The sequence below is a fragment of the Ricinus communis genome, chromosome 2 (assembly GCF_019578655.1).
Source record: "Ricinus communis isolate WT05 ecotype wild-type chromosome 2, ASM1957865v1, whole genome shotgun sequence".
NCBI classification, from domain to species: Eukaryota; Viridiplantae; Streptophyta; class Magnoliopsida; order Malpighiales; family Euphorbiaceae; genus Ricinus; species Ricinus communis.
This window is the reverse complement of record NC_063257.1, coordinates 2,290,871-2,313,330: the sequence shown is the minus strand read 5'-3', so window position 1 is coordinate 2,313,330 and position 22,460 is coordinate 2,290,871. Positions and strand designations below refer to the sequence as shown.

The 22,460-nt window shown below is 32.7% G+C and overlaps 4 protein-coding genes across 5 annotated transcripts; 1 reads left to right on the top strand and 3 right to left on the bottom strand.

Moving 5' to 3' along the window:
* Positions 1-2,036: 2,036 nt before the first annotated feature.
* LOC8288912 (deoxyuridine 5'-triphosphate nucleotidohydrolase) lies at positions 2,037-3,141 on the top strand. Its single transcript, XM_048371465.1, is given in 4 exon segments — positions 2,037-2,093; positions 2,095-2,390; positions 2,488-2,579; positions 2,679-3,141. Coding segments are annotated over 4 exon segments (675 nt in total). The 5' UTR covers positions 2,037-2,051; the 3' UTR covers positions 2,924-3,141.
* A 2,809-nt stretch (positions 3,142-5,950) lies between these two features.
* Positions 5,951-12,949, bottom strand: LOC8288913 (glucose-6-phosphate isomerase, cytosolic). 2 transcript variants are annotated; one of them, XM_015719955.3, is made up of 24 exons: positions 12,632-12,949; positions 12,381-12,431; positions 12,182-12,258; positions 12,016-12,097; positions 11,892-11,939; positions 11,526-11,681; positions 11,347-11,443; positions 11,161-11,203; positions 10,935-11,002; positions 10,742-10,826; positions 10,444-10,492; positions 9,717-9,789; positions 9,581-9,641; positions 9,008-9,074; positions 8,627-8,683; positions 8,498-8,551; positions 8,266-8,394; positions 7,840-7,903; positions 7,677-7,750; positions 7,511-7,564; positions 7,355-7,423; positions 6,634-6,723; positions 6,422-6,529; positions 5,951-6,292 (listed from the first exon to the last, which is right to left on the bottom strand). In XM_015719955.3, exons 1-24 carry the CDS (start codon positions 12,803-12,805, stop codon positions 6,257-6,259), a joined length of 1,866 nt encoding a protein of 621 aa, XP_015575441.1. In that variant the 5' UTR covers positions 12,806-12,949; the 3' UTR covers positions 5,951-6,256. The 2 variants fall into 2 exon arrangements, with proteins under 2 accessions (XP_015575441.1, XP_002510371.2); XM_002510325.4 differs by having other exon boundaries at positions 5,951-6,244; positions 12,632-12,945.
* A 1,736-nt stretch (positions 12,950-14,685) lies between these two features.
* LOC8288914 (protein LIKE COV 1) lies at positions 14,686-17,313 on the bottom strand. Its single transcript, XM_002510326.3, has 6 exons — positions 17,003-17,313; positions 16,558-16,610; positions 16,247-16,356; positions 15,516-15,683; positions 15,217-15,441; positions 14,686-15,124 (listed from the first exon to the last, which is right to left on the bottom strand). The coding sequence occupies exons 1-6, from the start codon at positions 17,141-17,143 to the stop codon at positions 15,018-15,020; spliced, it is 804 nt and encodes a 267-aa protein (XP_002510372.1). The 5' UTR covers positions 17,144-17,313; the 3' UTR covers positions 14,686-15,017.
* Positions 17,314-19,403: 2,090 nt separating this feature from the next.
* On the bottom strand, positions 19,404-21,837 carry LOC8288915 (glucan endo-1,3-beta-glucosidase 7). Its single transcript, XM_002510327.4, has 5 exons — positions 21,688-21,837; positions 20,626-21,290; positions 20,168-20,491; positions 19,757-20,045; positions 19,404-19,669 (listed from the first exon to the last, which is right to left on the bottom strand). Exons 1-5 carry the CDS (start codon positions 21,755-21,757, stop codon positions 19,632-19,634), a joined length of 1,386 nt encoding a protein of 461 aa, XP_002510373.1. The 5' UTR covers positions 21,758-21,837; the 3' UTR covers positions 19,404-19,631.
* Positions 21,838-22,460: the final 623 nt, after the last annotated feature.

Sequence of the window (22,460 nt, the reverse complement as noted above, 5' to 3'; positions counted from 1 at the left end):
AAAAAAGTTTGTTAAAATCAAGTTTTACAAATATTATATACATGATAGTATTTTTTTTATTTTTTTATTTTCATTTAATGAGCAATAGGCTGCATTATAAGAGACATTATTTGAACTTTTTAAGATAAACATAATACACTCCAATAAATATTAGTATATAATACTCGATAACTCTCTAATAACAAAATAAAGTATTTGTCACATTTTTTAATAATTTACTATGAATATGTGTAAATACACACTTCTATAATGAGGGCAATCATGAAAAAACTCAATTGAAATCATTTTATCCTTATAGAAATATAGAAGTAGAAATTACAAATATAATCTTCTCCAAAAAAATTACAAATACAAATGCTAACATTTCATAGAGACTATCACTTTCTATTTCCTATATGATCACAGAAGTTTGCTATGTTACATGAGATGGAGACTTGAACTCTCCTCCCAATATATAATTTGATTTCGCCCAAAAATTTGTTTTTGCTCTCTCAATATTATAATTAGGGCCAAGCATAAATCAGTATAATTCGGTTATTTATAAATCAATAATATTGTATTAAATTTTGATTCTTTTAAAATTTAAAATAAAAGTACCGTATAAAATATAAATACTACTATTGAACCAGTTTTTTTGATTAAATACAATTTGGTTTGGTGTTATTTTTTATTATAGCATCTAGAGAAAACACAACTTTAAATCTTACATTTAATCAATTACATTAAAAAAATATGATTGACATTCGAATGAATTTAGTCTGAGAAATTGAATTAAATAAAATTGTAATCATATTATGAAACAACTTGCTTTGCAATTTAGTGTACTTGCAAATATAGTAATTTAATGTCAAATATAAACTATTAAAGTATTTGCTATCGCTGGCATAATAATATTTTGCAGATGCCCAGCATTAAAATAAAAAATTACAAACTTTATATAGCACTAAAATATAAGTATAATTTTAAGTGTGATAGATGCGACTGGCTTATAATTTGTGAATCGATAGCTTCAGTTTGAGAGAATAAGTCTGTGATTTGAAATTTAGAACATACACTTGACTGTTGTAGTAGATGGTATTAGTGAAAAATAAATTAGAGCTTAAGTATATAGTAAATTAGTAATATAGTATGCACTATACATATTTCATATATTTCTTTTATATAATACAAAGTATATTATAATGTGGTTAATATTTTATAAGTATTATTTATATAATATATGTAATTATTAATAAATATATATAAAAAATTCAGTTATATAATTTAATATGGATATATATAAAATGGCTCGATTCTAGTGCGGTTATAACTAAAGAATTAATACCAATACCGCATTAATAAAATATTATCGGATCAGTTTAGTTCGGTTATAAAAATTAATATCCAGAACTTTGGAAAATTGCAAATCAATTAACATATTTATGTAACTGACTCAATCCAACTTGTTTTGGTTTTTATGTTTTCTCATATTTTATGTTTAAGAATTGTAATAAATTTTTATGTTGTTAAATAAGAAAATACAAGAACATAATAAAAAAAAGTAAACAGAAGACCATTATAAAAATAGGAAAAACATTATCTTAATTGTTCTTTTATAAATATAATACATGATTTGATTAGAATATCTAAATTCTATCATAAGTCACATAAAGAGATAGTTTGACATTAAGATTGGAGTGCTTTTTCAATTTTAATTTTACAATATGTTGTTTTTCAAATTATAAAATTACTTAAAAGATAAGTAAATTGATAATTTGAAAAGATAAACTAAGAAAAATATATTTTCTTATAAAAAGAATCAATATATTAAACAAAAAATTTGGAAACCTCACTGTACCAAGGACACACAAAACTCTGGCTACTGGCGAAGCAACGTTTCGCAAGTTAAATTTACAAATGCATCCTCGAGTTTATTTGATATTTACTGGTAATTAGTTTTTGTTTTGCGAGTTCACTTTTCCAGCCAATGTTTAGACCAAAGCAGGGCACGATCGGACGGCTCAAACTTCCATCTTCGTGAGCACGCCACGCACCCGATTCCACAAAATGCTATGGCGGGAAGCGTTCCCGCCATTAATTGGAAAACAAAAACTATTGTCGGTTCTTTCTCTATATAATCCTCCTTTTTCTTCTTCATTTTATTCCCTACACTCAAAACCTATTTTATTCCCATCACTGCGTTGCTATTCAAGTTTTCAAATTTTAAGAATGGAGATTCAAAACAACAGTAGCAGCCCTGAAGTCAAAGAGCCATCACCCAAGATCCCAAAGCTTCAAAAAAATGGAAATGGTCAAGCCTCAGACTCTTTCTTCAGGGTCAAAAAGCTCTCTGATAAAGCTATTTTGCCTACCAGAGGATCTCTTCTCTCTGCCGGCTATGATCTTTCCAGGTAATTTTAACAAAGCCCAAATTCTACACTCTTAATCTTTCCAGTTTCTCAAGTAATTATGCACATAAGTTTGGGTTTTGGTAATCTTGGCTTGCAGTGCAACTGACACTAAAGTACCCGCTAGAGGGAAAGCTCTAATCCCAACAGATCTAAGCATCGCTGTACCTGAAGGAACATATGCTCGCATTGGTAAATCATAAAAGCCTATTTCGTGTGAATTCAGTTGCTTTTTATTTTTTCTCTAGGAAAGGAATAATTGGGTATTGATTTTTTTTGCTTTTACTGTAGCGCCGAGATCAGGACTGGCATGGAAGCACTCAATTGATGTGGGAGCAGGAGTGATAGATGCCGATTACAGGGGACCCGTTGGGGTTATATTGTTTAATCATTCTGATGTTGACTTTGAAGTGAAGGCTGGAGATAGAATTGCCCAGTTGATTATTGAGACGATAATTACTCCTGATGTTAAAGAAGTTGAGGATTTGGATGCCACTGTGAGAGGTGAGGGAGGGTTTGGCTCTACAGGTGTTTGAGATTCCATGTCTTTTACTAGGTTAAGATGTTCCTGGTCTTTTGACGTTCTGCTAGGTGCTGTTTTGTGTAGTGTTATTAGGAGATGTTGATTTAGTAATTTTAGTGAACAGATGGTTGGCCAAAAGTTAAAAGGTAAATGTTCTGGTTTATATCTTTGTTTCAAAAGTAATTTGAATCTGAAATCTGTTGGTAAAATTGCTTTTAACTTCTCCACAAATTAGCACTTCAAATCCACATATCACACATATAGTGTATAATTCGATAGTTCCCTTGAGGGGCTTTATTTTTAAGAATTAATCCTGACTAATTGATATCTTCATCGCATTCATTACTGATTAATATTCCTAGTGAAAAAAGCATGAAAAGAAAGTGATATTGGACTTGAAAGCATTTGAATTATGCAATATTTGTGGGTCATAAGGTTGCATACAAATTTCATGAAGAAATGAAGTTAGACAACCTCCAATCTCCCTTTGATGGTGAAAGGGGACCGGCAAGTTGGACAATTGAGTTTCCTTACCAACCAGAGGTCGATGCAGTGTGCATGAAATGTGTGCTTGCAAATTGGGAGGCTCTTGCATCTCTCCCCCTTCTCAAAGCAATCCAAACATATAACACAGCTTGTGGTGGTATTTCTCTCATAATCAAAGACGAACCAAGGGATTGCTTCTCTGTCTTCTGGAGATAAGCCTGAAGAGCCATGTTCTATGTCTGAATATGTACGATTGTTGTGCTCATTCTGAACGACAAAATCAAAGATTAGGTAGGAGATTACCACGTATATCAAAATAAGGGCAGAAATACCCGCAAGGGGAAAAGAGGCACTAGGCGGTGGCAGAGGAGGATAAGGAGGAGAAGAGTGCATTCTTTCCAGAATTAGGTCCAGACAACCTCTGATCTGATGTCTCATGGCAGCGACCCAGAGAAGTCTTTATGCAGGCATAGAGCATTGACTTTGTGAGAAAGTCATGTTCCTGTTCCTTGTAAACTACCCAAATAGCCCTTGTATCTTCTTTGACCCTCGTGGCTCATGCAGCCAACCATCAAATCAATGATGTACCAGAAGAGCAGATGCTAATATTTGAGTGTCAAATGCTGTTCCTTTCAATATAAATTGCCTCCTCTAAAAGGTGTTGCATCGGGTCCTATTTAATCGATTTTTTTAGCCTACTTTTAAAGTTAAGAAAGTTTGCCTATAGAAAAAGTCATAATTTTAGATTAGGATTTGTGACTTGTGAGCGCAACTTAATTCACAATAATTGATCAGGATTTGTGACTTGTGAGCGCAACTTAATTCACAATAATTGATCTCACGATCTGTTGTTCATGAGATTTTGTGTATAGAAAGGACTATTGTGAATCATTTAGAAGGCCGTAATTGTAATTATATCAGATCCGTTGACATTGAGATTTACACTCCAATGGCTTTTTTGTTTTGTATCACTAATAGACCATGATGGACCCTGATTACTTGTCGCCACTACCTGATTACAGCTCATACATCTTTTTTTAGAGTTTTTATAAAAATTCATTTGCAACTTTTTCTTCTTCTTTTTCTTTTTTTTTTTCATTTTTACTTCACTTTGTTTTTATTTATTTTTATATCTTTTTACACTTCTCTTCTTACATAATTACTCTTTTACACTATTTTTAAATATAAAATAAATCTAATATAAACTAACCAAAATTATATCAAAATAAAGAAAATCCATTAAAAATTAATTTAGAGATCAATATGTTAGAATAAATTTAATTTGAATCTGAAATAATGAAAAGAATGAAGAACTGTATTATTATGTTCTTATTTTGATGGAAAATTTATTATTTATTTTTTTGATAAATTTATATAACGTATTTTCTATTTAGATTTTATTCATTGTCTCTTGTATTTTTCTGTTTTTAAAATTGTATTTTTTAAAAAATTTAACATCAATCTAATAATAATTAAGTAAGATAAACCAACTGAAATTAAATACAAGATAAAGATAAACCAAACAAAAATTTAATTGAAGTCATTTGAAACAAAGAAAGTTTGGTCTGAAGTATAATTTAATATTTTTTTTTTTTAGTGGTTCTAAAATTATATTGTTTCAAAACTGAATGTAAAGTTAATAGAAACTATCAAAAACCGGTCAATAGAAGCCAATCCAACATAATTTTACAAATTTATAAAAGATATCCTACTTTTGAAAACTCAAAATTGACAATATATTTTCTAATTATTTTATATTTCTATGTATTTTTGCAAAAAGCCAAAAAAGCAAAGGGACAGTGCTTTTAGTAGCATTACACATTTTAAGAGAATATTTAGGTAAGAGATTTTATGCAATAGTTGTTTCTTACTAAACGACTATTTTAAAATATTTGAAAAAGATTTAAGAAATAGGATCAGCTTTTAAAATATTTGAGAAAGATTTAAGAAATAGGATCAGCTGTTAATTATATCACCTTTATTTTAAAATTTTTTCTCATCAACTAATAGTTAATTTAATTTTTATTTATTTATTTGAACACTATTATCTTTATTAAAATTTATTAATAATAACTTATATTAAATTGATTTCATATTAATTAATTTTTTATATTTTAAAATAAATAATTATTAGTTTAAAATTACTTTTGATGATTAAATAATTATAATATTTAAAATTATAATATTTAAAATTAAAAATTTTTATTAGTAGAATTTAAATTTAAATTTCTACTTTTAAATAGTTTTTAAAATATTTTTAATAATAAATATAATTGAACTAAAAAAATCAATTATAAATTTTTTAATTATTATAAGTTACTTTTATTAATTTATATCATTAAACATAATATAATAATATAAAATATACTTAACAATAAATTATATCTCTAATAGTCATTTAACATATGATCAACAACTGTTAATAAAATTCAATTAAATGATTTAATTTATCAGACATTAGTTACAAAAAGTACATCCCTATAATAAGCTTTTACTATTTGGGCATATATAATCATATTAAAGATGAGGCATCCCATTTTTTATTCGAAATACATAAGACAAACTTTTTCATGTGTATTCAGCTTCATGTAGTTAATGTGCATGTCAAACCGTATGCAGAAAGTCATGATAGACTCGATTCTGTTTGAAAAAGAACACAAAATTAGGGAAGTCTGAACATCACTTGGGTCCCAGCCAATACATAGCATGTCTCAGATATTAAAATAAGCCGATAAAATTAAGTCAACCTCCAGTTCATCAGACAAAATAGCAAGCCGAAGTATGTAGTTTTTGAAGATCATATCCGAGGTAGAAGAGTTTGAGGCTTGGCTGGCACTTCCGAAGTTTCCTGCCAAGCAAATTACCATTTCAGCGGTAGTGCCGTCATATTTCCTCCCTAGTAATTGCATCACATGTATTTAAACTTTCATAAACATCCCTAATAGTTGCCCACAAGTCATCTTTTATTATACACACCTCAAGAAAATATGTTGGTCAAGCATTTACAGATGATGCTTTGCCTTACCTCAAGGTATCTTGTTAGCATTGTCGTAGTGCTGAAATTAAAGCCCTCAACTGGTTCTCCCTTTGTACGAGATGCATTGAGTTGCTTTCTGACTTGAGTTGCCAGTGACTATTAACAAATTGAACATACAAGAACAGCTTAAGTGATTTAATCTTTCAAGAATAGCTTTGTGGTAAGGGATTAAGCACCTTGTGCTTTCTAAGAACTCATACCTTCCCTAATTCAACTCCCCACTGGTCAAAAGAATTGATTCCCCAAACGAAGCCTTGCACTGCTACTCTGTGTTCATAGATTGCCAACAGCTGAAAAAGACGGGCAGATTTTAGGGTACCAGGCCGCATTACAGTTTTGTAGACCACAGAGCAATAAACACATACATAAGTGCAGCCAGTTGTTATGAGTAAAAGGACACCTAGCATGTGAAATTAAACACAGAAAATAAGAGCAAAGGCAAGAATAATAGGAAGTGCCCGAAAAGGGCAAGAACATGGAGAGACCTTGGGGTTCAAACCTTTATTTCCTTTATTTCTTTGTGATTGTTAATATGTTCATGCAATTACAAACTCCCGAGTTTGAATCACATGTTATTTCTATTCTTATGCATAAACTTTTGCATTAGCATGAAAAAATTCGTCTGGATGATTTAAAAGTAGGCAGGAAGTAGCCAGAGCATTTCTTTTTCCTTTACTTTTCTTCTTTTCAACAAGTAGATCACCGCTACCTTTTGTTAGTCAAAAACTATTATTTAGTTTGGCATTTGTAAGTTGATCAAGCATCTAAACATGAATGCTCATCCATTATACTTTTTTGTGGACCATTTCAATGAAATCAAAAGTGCAAATATACATGCTGATACCAGCAATTTCAGTCCCTTGATTATGTACGAAAAACTAGCATCTATCATGCTCCACTAATGAGTAACAGTCCACAAACCTGTCCAATTTTGTAAGCATCCAGTGACGAAAGCAGAATACTGACAGAAGGCCTGTTTCCGGAGAAGGTCTGGAGAAGATCATGCAGTGGCTAAGAATAGTCATCTGGAGGTAAAGCGAAAGTATAAAAAGAATAGAGAAGCTGCAAGTATTCAACCTTGTGAGGAATTAGATGCTGTGGAACATTCTCCTTTTGCAACTGCTCTGCTGTCTGCAAAATACCAAATTTGATCAAACACTAGAGAGAGATATCATATGATATCTTTGGTTTTTTTTTTTTCTTTCTGTTCCTGTAATTATTTAGTGAGAGATAATAAATGCACCTTCCCATAAGCAAGCGCATCTGGTTGTGCAAAAAAGTTGGACATGAGTTCATCATGGTTATTGACAACCTCTCCTGTCAAACAATAAATATCAGGTCAATAAAGCATAAATCGGAAATCAAAGCTTCAAAATCTGACCATTCATTCTCATGATTAACAATACCTTCGAGGTATACAGGTTGCTGACTCTTCACAACACCAATAAAATCACAGGGAATTACACGTCCCTGAAGATTCAAGAAAAAGAAATATAATTAATACAGCTTGTAGGGTGCATTGTCAACTGAGTAAGAGCTTACATGTGCACATAGTGAAAGAAAAATTCCATGTATTCTCCTACAAGAAGCCAGTAAAATCAGCATAACACAGTATGATCATAGACATTTTCTAGCTTATGAAAGCAAAGTATGTCACGGAAGATCAGGCCAGAATCTTGAAGCCATCCCGAATAAAAATCCTACAAGAGTTCATCTACACAAGCAAAGATGTGCAGAACATTGTAACCTTATAATTTGAAGAATAGAAAAGGTTTCATGCAGTTGTTCAAATGTTATTTCTATTTTAATGTAAACCAGAATTTGGAAGTTGCCTGGTGAATTAGTTGATAAAAGCTGTGCTGTCCATTTGTCCCTGGTTCACCAAAATCAATTTCGCCAGTCTCAAAGGGAAGTGGCACACCATCCATGGATACCCCTTTGCCATTACTTTCCATGCTAACCTAAATTGAAGTGCATCAACAAGGTAATCAGTACTAGAACAAGCAGACTTTGTCCATTTTCTTTCAATTTGAGAGAGAGAATTGGATTTTCCAATAGACTTGCCTGTTGGATGTGTGGGGCAAGTTTCTCCAGAGCTTGGGAATAAGGTAAGATGGCCTGGATGATTATTGAAAAATGTTACGAGGCAAAATAAGTGGCGTTTTGAATAAAATCCAGTGAAGAAGTACTCACTCTTGCAGGATATCCAAGAACTGAAACATTCCATACGCTCAACAAACCTAGAAGTACCTGAAGGATAAATATTGTGGACGTCAGAGTGAGAATCTTACAATGCATACCCAGGATGCCTAACCCAAGAGCCATAACCTAGTTGAAAATGACATATATAGGCTACATAGCACCTCAATGAAGCCAAAACATGAAAAGATGGATTAAGAATAGATCTAAAAGACCACAATGCTTATGTGAGACCCAAAATATCCTTTTATTCAAATCAGTGCCAGCTTGGTTCTACCTAGAGCCTATCCAATGTTAAAATGTAGTTGAACATCAGCAATAGGCAAAAGCAAAAGTACAGAGATCTGGTAAGGTTCACTGCATTGGCGGCCTTACAGGAATATTTTTCTCAAATGGCGCTGAAGAAAAGTGCTGATCAATGCTTGATGCTCCTTTCAAGAATCTTTAAACAACAGAATACAAATTGTCAGTATCTTAGGAATTTGCAATGAGTTCGTAAGAAAATAACAATCATCAATTAAACTTTTGGTTAGCATAGGAGATGCATTAGAAAATACGAATCTCTACTGAAAGAGTACAGGCAGCCTTATTATTTAACAACATATAGGATCAGGAATCAGCAGTTCTGCAACTGCTTCTGACAACCGCTATAATATGTTGCAAGAAAGGTAAACAAATACATCACCAATAGTCACAGACAATTATCAATTCATATTGCTCCCATTATCACGACAAATAGAAGCAATGAATTCTTAAATTAACAGTGTGAAAATATGGTGAGGCTGAAGAATAACTTTCCCCCACCTTTGAGAATCTAACAAGAATAAAAGAACAGAAAAATATAAATAAATAAAAGAATTTAAAATTCTAGCAACTCAGCTATGTATGCTGCACTCAATCATCAAATATATCAGAAGTAACTAGAATTAGAATTGGAAGTTATCATACTTCTCAACAATTGAGAAACCATATTGGAGAGACAAAGGCAACACTCCAACAGCACTGCAAACTGCGACAGACAATCTAATTAGGATCAAACATAACTCAATAAGGTGTCATCCCAGGAAAAGGGGAAAAAACTTACCACTATACCTGCCACCAACCCAGTCCCAGAATGCAAAAGCATTATTAGGATCAATACCAAACTTTTCAACAAGCTGCATTTTTTTCAATAAGCACAGCCAGATATCAGTTTGAAATCATGATTACTGATGTACTTAACTACATATGCATACACATTGACTTTTCGAATGGGCACTTCATTTCATCCACCCAATGATATTTATTACAAATAGAAGGCAGATAAGACCATGCCTATCAAATTGATACTACAAAGGAAAGAACAACAACGGCATCCTTTAAAATAAAAATTGTCAGCACAGACCAATACATTAAAAATGTTAAGGATCAAACTTCTGAAATGCATCCAATTTAAAAGAAAACAGCTAAAGGAGAGAACCTCAACTGTATTGGTTCATCACCCTGGCCTCTTTATTTGCACTTTGTTAAGATCAAAATGGTTTTTGGACATATAATAAATTAATAACAATGGAAGATGTAGCCCATGCTTGGAGGCTTGCCTTGCTCCATTACTTGTATAGAAGGATTTGCAATTCTCTTTATTCATGCAGTCCACATTATAGAGCAATTACACAGAATGAGCAAAAGAGAGAAGAGACAATGCTAAGGCTAGAAACCATAGGAAAAGGAAATGATAAATGGAATATTAGAATACATACACATAAGATTTAAATTATATCAAATTCCAATAATTTCAAAGCTGCAAGTGAACAACAGAAAGAAAAATGTACCGTAAGATTTGTGCTAACTGCCACCATGTGCTTTGCAACTGCAGAAGGCCTGGACAAAGTTTACAAACAACTTGCATATTATACGCGTTGTGAGCTAATACAGAAAAATTTCAAAAATGCATACACTAAAAGGTTTCAAATGTTCTCACACTTAACCTTAAAATGAATTAATTTAATCACTACCAAATCAAGCAGCATTCTGATTCCTCCAAATTATATTGAACACCATATTCTAGGTAATCCAGTGCTAATAATTTCAGAACTTCCAAAACAAGGTGTGGCAGGATATTACGCATACCCAAGTTCTCTTGAAATCCATGCCCTTAGAGTTCGTGCATTCAGCATAGTTTCAGCAGTAGTAAAAGTTTTTGATACCACAACAACTGCAAGAAAATACCAAAAAACCTGAATCAGAACTTGACGAACAAAAAAGATCTTTAGTAAAAGAATATGCAATAACCCAAGAGACATGAATGGCCATAAAGGTTTACCGAGGGTGGTTTCAGGGCTTAGGCCTGCAATATTTCTAGCAACGTCAATTGGATCAACATTTGCAAGACTGTACCCAATGAAGAACAATGATCAAGTTATATCAGTATTACAAGACAATACTTGCAAGAAAGACCACCATAGAACTTTGCATAGAGATCCCGCAACCAATATCATGCTATTGATAATGAAACCAAAACGAGAGTATAGTGATATCCAAGTGCTTACAAACGCAGCTGGCGGCCCTTTGCAGATTTGCTAGCCTCTGGATCTGCAAGATGTCATCAGTAAACAATTAATGCTTTAGGCAAGTTTCGTCTTAAAAAAATTAATAAAAGAACTTTTGGTAGGAGAACAGAATTACGACACAAAACAACTGAGGTGGAAGCTTTAACATAGGAAGCATCAAAAGACCTGTTTGAAGAGCAGTGTGCACAAAAAGAGGACCTAAGAAACTGCCACCAATACCAATGGCAATAACATCCGTCAGTGGTTTCCCTGTAGCTCCAACCTGTCAACTTTTTCCTGTTACCATAATTTTGCGAAGGTGATCTCTATGCAAATTTAAATGAGGAAGAATCACTGTAGATTACCCAAGAACCATTGCGAACCCTCTCAGAAAACTCCTTAATCTTGTCAAGAACATTCCAAACATCTGGTACAACATTCTTTCCATCACTGTTTACAATTGCATCCCGTGGAGCACGAAGAGCAACATGAAGCACGGACCTATTCTCTGTGCTGTTGATCTGAAGGTGAAGCAACATAATCATATAAACACAAAAGTTCGAAGTATGATCATAATCATATGATTAACTTCATTATATTATGAGCCGTATGATTGTTGCCCAGTATTCAAATGTCTTGGGGTAGAAAAATGTCTATGCATGTAGGACTAATTCCACAGAAGTTGACATGTGACAGTTGGATTGTATTGTAGGGGAGAACATGTGACTTACACGCTCTCCATTAAACATGCGATGAATCTTTTCCTTGAGATGAGCTGCCTGCATTAGCAGACAAGAATAAGAAGAGAATTATATTATAAATTATAAATATACCTATCTCCAACATGAACTTTACCTCTGCCAAGTTATAGAGCTTATCCAGTGTGTCAATAGTGGCTGTTTGCCTTGAGTAGTCAAGCATGATTCCATCAAATTCACTATAAACAGCAGAACTTCAAGTTACAGTGATTGTTGATTAATTGCGAGCAATATATAAAGAAATACAAAATTGAGAAACGTACACCAGCATGGACTTGCATCGTTCAGTGTCGCCCAACAAATTGCGTAAATGAGTTTTTTTAATGTCCTCAACATGAGCCTGCGCAAATAATAGAATATTGTCCATTTTCACTAGTAAAATACACTCATTTTCTTTTGCCAGTTCTTACAATAAATTTATTTTTAAGAAAAAGAATAGTAGAAAGCTGTATTAAATATGACCTTCAAGTCCTTCCAGGGCTGAGTATCACAGATTAGAGCCGATAAAGCCATCTAAAATTCAATAGATGCACATAGAACAGTCACTTATAAATGAATATAAAAAAATTGCAAATTTGATCTGACTTCAATCTTCATTCAATCATAAGAGTAAACTAGAAAAATAGAATCAAACGATCAGCCAAATCATGAAATTAGATAATTGCGATTCGGTCATTTGAGTAGTAAAAGCTAAAGAGAGAGTGCGAAGATACCTGAGACGGAGAGAGAGAGAGAGAGAGATTGGATAAGATAAGATAGAAAGAAGCTTGATAAGAAATTGAGGATTGAGAGAAGAATAATCGAAAGAAGGTTGGAGAAAGGAAATGTGTAAAGTAAAAGGCCAAGTGTAAAGCTTTAGTCGAGGTTAGAGCGCATCTTCTTCGCATACAAAGCGGATCAGATGAAAATGTGCTGACTGCTGCTGCTCTTCTAGGCGCTGTCTTTATCCCCCGCGCTCACGAGTCACGCCCACAGATTTTGGCTTTGATTGCGACTTACTCACGCACCCAGTTTTACCTTCTTTTTTTTTCTTTTTAAAACACTGAAGTAAATGGTTAAGTGCGGCCGAATAGGGATGCATGTAGTACGTATTTATGAAGCTTCGGTATTTGGATGTATGTTTTATTGGCCCAGTTGATCTCTCCTGGCTTTCTTATGGTCCACTTTTTTTGGAATGGAAACGGTGGTGGTAGTATCAACCCATTTAAAAAATTATTTTTATAATCTGAATTTATTACAAATCTAAATAGAAATATTTAAATACTATTTTGAACCCAATTTAAATTTATTTAAATTAAATAATTATTAATATTTTATAAATATTTTAAAAAATAATGAATATCCTATCTATTAATATAAACATTCAGATAATTAAATAAATATTTATTCACTTAATTTATTTATAATAATTAAATTTTAAAATATATTAATAAATTAATATAAATAAAATAATTTAGTAATATAATCGAATTTGGATTCAGATTATTCGTGAAATTAAATTTAAATTTAATACGGATAGTAAAATCAATTTTCAGATTTATTCATTATTATTCGAAGCCGTTCTATTAGAGTTTATACAATCAAATATCCAAAAATGTTCGTACCATTATTTTTCTTCTTTAATAAATTTTAAATTTTATAAAAGCTAAAATAGCTAAATTACAAGGAAGGGTGGGTTTGTTAAACTTTAATTAAACCAACAAAGAGATAAAATTTTCAAATGGATTGTGTAGACTAACAAATTGGCATCCAATCATAATTTACTCAAAACTAGAAAATTAAACATAAAATTAAATGCTAAAAGTTACATATACCGAAAATATTATAAAAAGCCCATTCATGAATTAAACAAGAAATTCTAATTTCTCATATGATCTTCTCATTCGGACAGTGGTCCCCGCGGTTGCTATTTCCAACCGCTGACAAATTTTGGACTCTATATCATATAACCAAAGGTCCTTTTCATCTTTTCAACATTATAAATGTATCTTTTAGGCTTTAAACTTTCTCTATTGGGAGAGAAAAACAAAGGAGAAATAGAAAAAAAAAAAAAAAAAAAAAAAAGGTTACCGCCGCTGCTGCAAAAGGAGGAGAAGAAAAGGAAATCCTAGTTCTTAGAGAGAAGAAAGAGAAAAGACTTTGAGAGAGAGAGAACTTATTGGTGCTTACTAATATGCAATTTCTTACCTCTATTTTTGTTTCATTGGATTTGTAATTGATATTTAACTTCTATCTAATGCTGATGTCTTTCCATATCTCCGTACTACAAACATAATTTATCTACAATTTGGCAATGAATTTCGTTATTTTCAATAATTTGAAAAAAATTCAAGCAAGAGTCTCTTTAACGGTTTCTGCAAATAAAACATATATGTACATATTGTATATGATTTTTACACATCTAACTCAATTTTAAAGAGAAAAAAAAAGGGAATTTGTTAAAACAGAAAAAAGCACCGGTGCAAGAGGAAATCATTCATTGAGCATATTCTCCCACCTGTTTTTGTTCAGCCCTAGAGCAACAGGTATCTGAAGCTATGGACTATTGCAGTAATGAGCAATTGAGCGTAATTCTGCTAAGCCAAGTATTATGTATGAAATAACCAGAGTACCACCGGAGGTACATATTTTAACCTATCCCAATGATTTTCTTAATCCATAACGTAAGAGTATCCTCTGTTCATTGTTCTGATGAGGGTTTCTAGCTTTAATATTACAGAACTTACCTAATTCTATCTTTGAGATTAAAAAAAAAGCAATCTTCCAATTACAGAAGAAAAACTGATATATTTACATTTCACAATCCAATAAGTAGATGAAAGAAGAAAAATGCAACATAAGCCGTAAGAATTTAAGCAGTTGACCTCCATCAACTTTAACTAAAGGTCCTCAACTTCATAATTTCATATCAGTTATCCTCTTCATTATTGGTGATTGGCAGATTGAATCCTCTATATGTTGTTCACAGAGCACGCCTGATTAGTGCTTGAATGCAGGACCAGTTAATGCAGCATGTGCATGCACCATAAAAGGAGGTATTGGTTATGTGTTATTTCTGAATAAATAACTAAACTAAAACTAACGTATGCTAGTCCCTGGTCACATTATTGCTGAGGGGTATTTAGAAAGTCTTGCTGCAGGAATGGCTTGTGCATCCATTGTGGTCAATATTTGAGGTACGGACATGCCTCCAGAGATGATTATTTCTGCACAACATGAAAACAAACTCTTATCTGCCAGAACATTTTTACTTGAAAAGATTAATTATGACTTCTGATTCTGAATTTGAAACTCATACCAATCCCTTCTCGAACGGACAAGTTCGGCCTCATGATATCTTTCATACTTATGAGAAATATATCTCCAACATAGAGGTGATTGGTGGGCACATAGACACAGCAAAGTTCTTCCTCACCAATGCTCCTCTGAAGAATCACCGTTGAAGTTATAAATCCAAATGCATATTCCCCGTTGCGAGGGTGTCTTATGATGGCCACTTCCTTGAAGGCATTAGTGGTCTGATCTGCAAGTGACGTCATGTGGCTTTGAAATTCATATAAAGGAAGCTATGACTTCAAGGTCGTACTAAAGGCTTACCTGGAGATATTGCAGCACTAATTTGCTTTGATGCAGAATATATATAACTTACAAGCGGCATTTTCTTGATAAACCATTCCCCGATAGTCAGAACAGAAGTTCCTAGCCATGATGACATGAAAATGCCAACTAGGAATATAAAAGTGATAGAGGTGGCAAACCCAAGACCTGCATGATTGCTGCATCAGTCTCATACCAAAAGCTAACATGATAATTAAGATCCATAAACGCTTGAAAACTTAAAACAGCAGTGTAGACGAGAAATGCTTAATAATAGCCTAAATTGATTAATAATTTGGTTTCTTCAAGGTTCGTCAATGATGATATTCTATTGAGGGGAAATCAAAAGTTGCCTGCATGAAAATCAAGTTGAATAAAACTTAGTCAAATACCATATTTCGTGCAAAGAACTATATGATTAATACTAAGTAGTCAATCTTCACTTCATTGATCTTGAGGCCATCCAGAGCACAAAGTCCAACTAAATGCTGAAAATAAATCAATCATTTCCCTAAAGGAGTGGAAGATTGAGCCTTACTTGACTTGTTCCAAGAATAGGACCAAAAAGAAAGGCAAAAAGAAGAAGAGAGATAGCGGAATCAACAGCATCAAGACTGTCTAACAGTGCCTTAATATATCTCAGGGAATGATATGGGACAGACTCAAAGGTTGATAGTTATCGAGATTTAAGAATTAGAGATTCATAAGAAGCCATAAATGACACTACTCACCGAAGATATTGATCCCCAGATGATTATAGACCGGAGAGAAGAAACCATCCACAAAATGAACAAAACCCCAGGTGATGTAGAATGTTACAGCTATTGGAAGAAGAATGACACTGCCAATAAAGCCAAAATTTATCATGAAACATACCCAGGAATTATTAACTACTTGCCCTATATTATTCAGTATTGGTTAATATAGTCATATATATGGGCAAAAATGAAACAACAGTTCCCCAACTTTCAATTTATACATTGAAAACTATCGTCAAGTGAAACCAATCTAATGAAGAAAAGGATTCTAATCTAGAACTCACCATCCTGTCATGAATTTTTTAGAAGCCCAGCTACGTATAACTGTGGATAGTGCCTATTGAAGAAAGCAAAGCAACACAATTAATGCATTTGACAGGATATATATAGAGATATATAAAAGTAAAATTTAATGAAGCTAGTAAATAAATTTTCTCTTGCAAGTTTTAGTTCCAAAAAAATTTAAATCCGTCTCTCCAAAAATATTGTTTGTATATGCATATCCCAAACCTACGCTTACAACTTACAAAAGCACGCATTTCTACTCACTCGAACTATTTCATTTTCCAAAATTTGATAAAGTCCAGATTCTATTAATTATACGAACAAAATCATAGCGTTGTAAGAAATTAGTGGAAAGAGCATTAAAGGACCCGGAATATATTTCAAAATTGAATCAGAGAAATAAAAAATGACAATATGCAGACATTAAATGACGTGATAAAGGACCTCGAGGCCAGATAGACGATGAGAAGAAGCAACGATAGGAGAAGAAGGCGACGACGTTTTGGACTTTGCATTATCAGGAATTTCAGCCACTGGTATCAGCAGCTCTAGATCTCCCTCCATCTGCATTTCTCTTGTCGCCATTCTCTCTCTATTGGATTCGATTTTTAGCTTTTTTGCTTTCACTTTGGCTCCTGCGCCGGGAATCTCGAGCTAGTTACCGGTGCTGTGGCTGGCCTGGGGGCCGCGGGGGTCATTTTAGTGGAACTGTACGGCGTAGTTTGGTTCCCGCTAAATCAGGCTAGAAACAAATCATGCGTTAGTTTGTCAAGCGACGTGCCGTCTCAATCTTATTTTCATTTTGCATTTATTTAGGCTAAGGACCCTCATATTTTTTCTGTTCGTATTAGATCCTTCTTCTTTCAAGTATGGCCCAGCCGAGCCCTTTTCTTATCATAGGTATTGACGATGATTAATTTAATGTTTGAGACGGAATGCATGGATAGTCTGTTAAACTTTTTGAAATTTGTACTTTTATCAGGTTTTTATAGCCATCTCAACATAAATTATATGTTGTTGTAATTGGAAAATAAGTTTGAAAAGCAAAATAATATTTTTTAGAATCTTAAATCTCTAAATTTATATTTTATTTTTCATATTCAATAAATCTATAATTATTATTTTTTTGATAATTCTAAAATTTTGTTGTTATTTGGAATATATTTGCTTTTCAAATTATAGTATTTTTTTGACGAATTTCATCAAACATGATCTGTGCATCACATAATTGCCCATATTTGAATACATGTCAATCAAAACCGATGACATAAAAAGGTATATTTTGAATATTGTATAAATTAATTTCATGTCAAAGCATTTACCTTACACATGTTTTTAATATTAATAAAATAAAATTTATTTGAGATAAAAAAACCTAATTCATATGGCTATAATGATCAAATAAAAACTAAAATAGTCAAATAACTATTATCATAAAGTTTAAGAAGCAGCGTTCGGTCAATGTTTAATGGTTACTAAATCACCAATTTTTTTAAATGATATAAATTTTTGAATCAACGGACAGTATATATTGGAAAAATTGATAGAGGCTAAAATGGAATCCACTTCTTTCTCCCAAAACTAAAAATATAAATAAATCTTATAACTTCAAAATATAATCAAGCATTTTCAAGTCAAATATATGCTAAAGTAATTCAGTCGGTAATTAAATATATCCTTATAATTTTATTTACATGACGATTTCTTGTAAATGTTATTGCTTTTCCTTTTCTCCCAAATATACATTATTTTCTTTCTTTTCTTTTTTTATGTCTCGTCTTAGTGTCCTCTAAACCAAACATACATAGAAGAATTTTTTTTTTCTATTCAAATCTACGTTTCTAACATCAATCCAAACTAGCAATTTTGAATTTTTTTAGAAATAAAAAGAATCACATTGTTAGTGAAGAAAATCGAACCATAAATAAAAAGAAAATCTAAAAAAGAAAAGACAGTGAAAAATTATTCCAAATGGTTATGAGTTCATTGCATAAACAATTATTACACGAATTTATAAACTCAATAAGTCTAAACTTGAGTTTAAACCACATAAATAAACATGTTATTTTTAATTATTCCAAAAAAAGATTTGGATTGAATATTATATTTAAAATTTCTTTTGAGAATTTTCAATTTTTTATTTTTTTTTGTTTAGCAATATTTGTTTATTTTTTTATTGCCCTATAAAATTCTAATAACTTGATAGAAATATATTTATATATAATAAATAAATTTATTATTTTATTATTTTTACAACGTATCAATACTACATATTTTTTTTATTTATTATCTCATTTAATACTAAAAAAGTCAACATCGATATTTGTAATGTATGAACTGTTAAAAATATTATTTTATTATTTTTTATAAATTACCTACACTTAATTATTAGTTTTAAAAATTTAACTATTTAATTATTATTTTTTAATAAATTTAAACGCAAAAATATAATTATTCCTTTATTTTTTTAACAGCCAAAACACAAGAGAATGGGGCTACTTGGAGCCACATCAGCTGCCTATTTGACGGTATTTGCTACCGATGGCCCATTTTTTCAGGAACAAAAAACACATAGGGGTCCAATGTGCTCTTTGGCAATATTTGAGGGGTGGATTCAAGCTGCGGCTTTTAATTTACCAAATAAATATAAACACAGGTAGCAATTTTTTTGACAAACATAACAATTTATTTATCTTTTTTATTTATTTTGACAATGGTAATTGATTTGAATAAGATAATTATCTGTTACATTTGGAAATGGCTATGAAGAATTTTAGATGAGAAAGTTCGGTAATTTCAGTTGAAGGAGGTTCTCAATTTCAGGCAGATGATCTCTACTTGGATCAATCAAGAAAGCCACAAAATTTATGCATTATTAATATAAATTCACAAATATATACATGGATTTTCCATCTTAAGCATATAAACAAGCATTACATATTGAGGGAGGGGGAAAGCAAGAGATTTTCTCCATAGATTTATATTTGCACACCCCACCTGTAGAAGACCATTAAGCAAGAAAAGAAAAAAAACAGAAAAAAGGCCATTAACAGTGGCTTCCTTCCTCTACTTTTCAGGCGCTTCCACCAGGATAAGTGCAAGAATTATAGCCTACAAGACAAAAATATAAGAAGAAATGTCATATAGAATAGGACGAGCTCTTTCAAATCAGTTAGAAGCAAATTACAGGGATCTTACTGGGATTTTCAGATGAAAGGATGGCTGTTTGGGAGAAATCACAGGTCGATGGATTTTTTTCAGAAGTTTGATAGAGTAGATTCATGGCATAGGCAGCATGTGATGCTACTGTATTTGGTTCAAAACAAGCTCCACCAGGTTGAATTGGACTACAATCAATCCCTTGTCCACATGCATAATCAAGATTAGCCTGAAATTGGGCATCTGAAACACCTTCCTTTGGCACACACCATGCTGCTTTGTTTGGCTTTGGTGATGAATTCACAGGAGTTTTCGGCGTCGACGGAGTCTTCAAGCATTACATGATAATATTAATAAAGCTTAACTTAAACTACCACAGAGATGAATAACAAGTGAAATATGACACTGGCAATATGGATATCAAATTTGAAATGATGAAGTGTTCCTCACCTGGCTAGTCTTGGAGAGGCCAGCATCAAAAGTCATGGTGAGATCAGGCTTAAAAAGTCCAAATGCTCGTTCAGACCCAGGTCCAGGTTTCAAATCTTCATCATACAGAGCAAAGAGATATGTATCTACTGATTTTCCTGGCATCAATGGAGTACCCACCATTGATCTAAGGTGTGCAATCAAATTACCAATGTAAGCCTTCGCATTCTCAAGACTCGGTCCTACTTCATTGCTGTCTCCCTTATAAGGCCATCCAGTCTCAGCCACCACAATCTCAACATTCTTAAATCCCATAGAATTTAACGCAGAATAAACAGCATCAACCTGCAAATTGATAGATTGTGACTAGTAAGTTAATATTGAGAGTCCTAATCACTATTTTTTTGTATTTGGCAATTCTTTAAATTTGGTTGAAGAGTTAATCCCGATTTACTCCACTGCCACTCAGACTAACTCACCTGAGCATCGAACATGTTCATGTACTTGATCTTTGTGTTTCCATCCAAACGTCCTGCATTTGGTTGGAAAAGACAAAAAGCTAATGTTTCAGGTCTTGGATCGCTCCTGTAAGCAAAGTATGGGTACGGATTAATTGCAAAAGGCGAACCGGTTGCGTTGTTAAACGCCAACAATCCCTTCATCAAATCCCCAAAACTTGGATCGAAGCTTCCAGTAGATGGTGGCTCTGACTGCTTAAGTACAGCCATTGAGTGAACTGTGGATACCTTAATCTCGCCACCAAGTGACGCAGCGTTCAGGGCATTCTGAACATTCTGCATTGCCGGTAAGAGATTGGACATGAGATTCTGGTCGCCGGATGACATGACCTCATTGCCGATGGTGATGAGTATGATTTTGCTCGCTGGATAAAATGGGACTACGTTAGTGTCGACCCAGTTCTTGGCGAAGTTGGGATCAGAGGCTAGTGAGGGAATGTCACCACTGGAAGCACCAATGGTGATTCCAATTCCGGTATTGGCTAAGGCTTTGATTATCGCGGGGTCTGAACCGTATAACCTGACTTTTTGGATCGATGTTGATTGGAGAAGCTTTGCTGTGGCTGATGGCGGTGGCAAGTTGTCCGCGACTTGACCATAGTTTACACCGATGAAGGATTCCGAGTCTGTACAGAGGAACAATTTTGAATTACTAGTTATTAATTACTTAACCAGACAGATACAAAATATGTTTTTTTTTTTTTCCTTTTTTTTCTTGTTGTACATGGTTCGCAGACCCAGGCTAGCCGTTACTTTTTAAAAGTTAGTTTTTTTCTAGATAAAAACGGAGAATATCACCCATTAAAAGAAAAACAAGAACACGAACAAAAACATTATTTTTCAACTCTTCAAAACAAGAGTAAGAAAATTAATAATTATAACAAAGATTATTAGTGTAAAGCGAAGATATGACAAAATTCTTGACTAGAAGAAGTAAACAAGAAAAGAAGTTAGTCGAATCAAGAAATGGTACACAAAAGTTAATTGTATAATTAATTAAAGAAAGAAAAAACAGAAACTTACTTGCGATGCTTACAGCCTGTAAGATAGAAAGAAGGAGGAAAGCAACACTAGAACGAAGAAGCACCGCCATGATTTTGTTTTACAAACAAGTTCGTCTTTTTGGTGTGATCTCTTTGGGAGGTGAAACGAGCAATAAATACACAAAAAGAGGCTAAAGGTTTTTGATAAGGGGGGCAGAATCGTAAAGACAACTTTCGGTGGGCAATTGCTTTTCCCAAAAAGAACAGTAAAATCCAACCGCAGTATATAGGAATTGGAAGCTGAAAGGTGTTACCCGTATGGGACCACCAATAATTCTCTTAATCCAAGTCTTTTAATTGATCGCAGTTGGATTAAAGCGCGAGTATAAACATAATTATTATTAGAAAACTAAATTAAAAACATTTTAATCATCAATTTAATTAATTAAATAACTAATCTGAATATATAGGTAAATCAGTGGGTTAGTGAAAGAAATTAAAAAAATTTCTGGTAACTGATATTACCAAAATTTGATTTTAGTAATAAGGTTGCTCTCTCTTCCTTGAAGAAAATGACTACACCTCATTAGCAATCTCTGGGAGTGACGTTAATGCCCCTCAATTGTGACCGTTAAGGACATATTGAAGATGTTCTATTCGTTTTAATTTGGCATTCAACTCATTAAGCGAATAATCCCGAACCACCTGGCAGTACTCACATTCACAATTACTTTAGTATATACGCTGGATCTACATTTATCTATACGCTCTCAATCTACAAATTTGGATAAAATTATTAATTATAATGTTTAA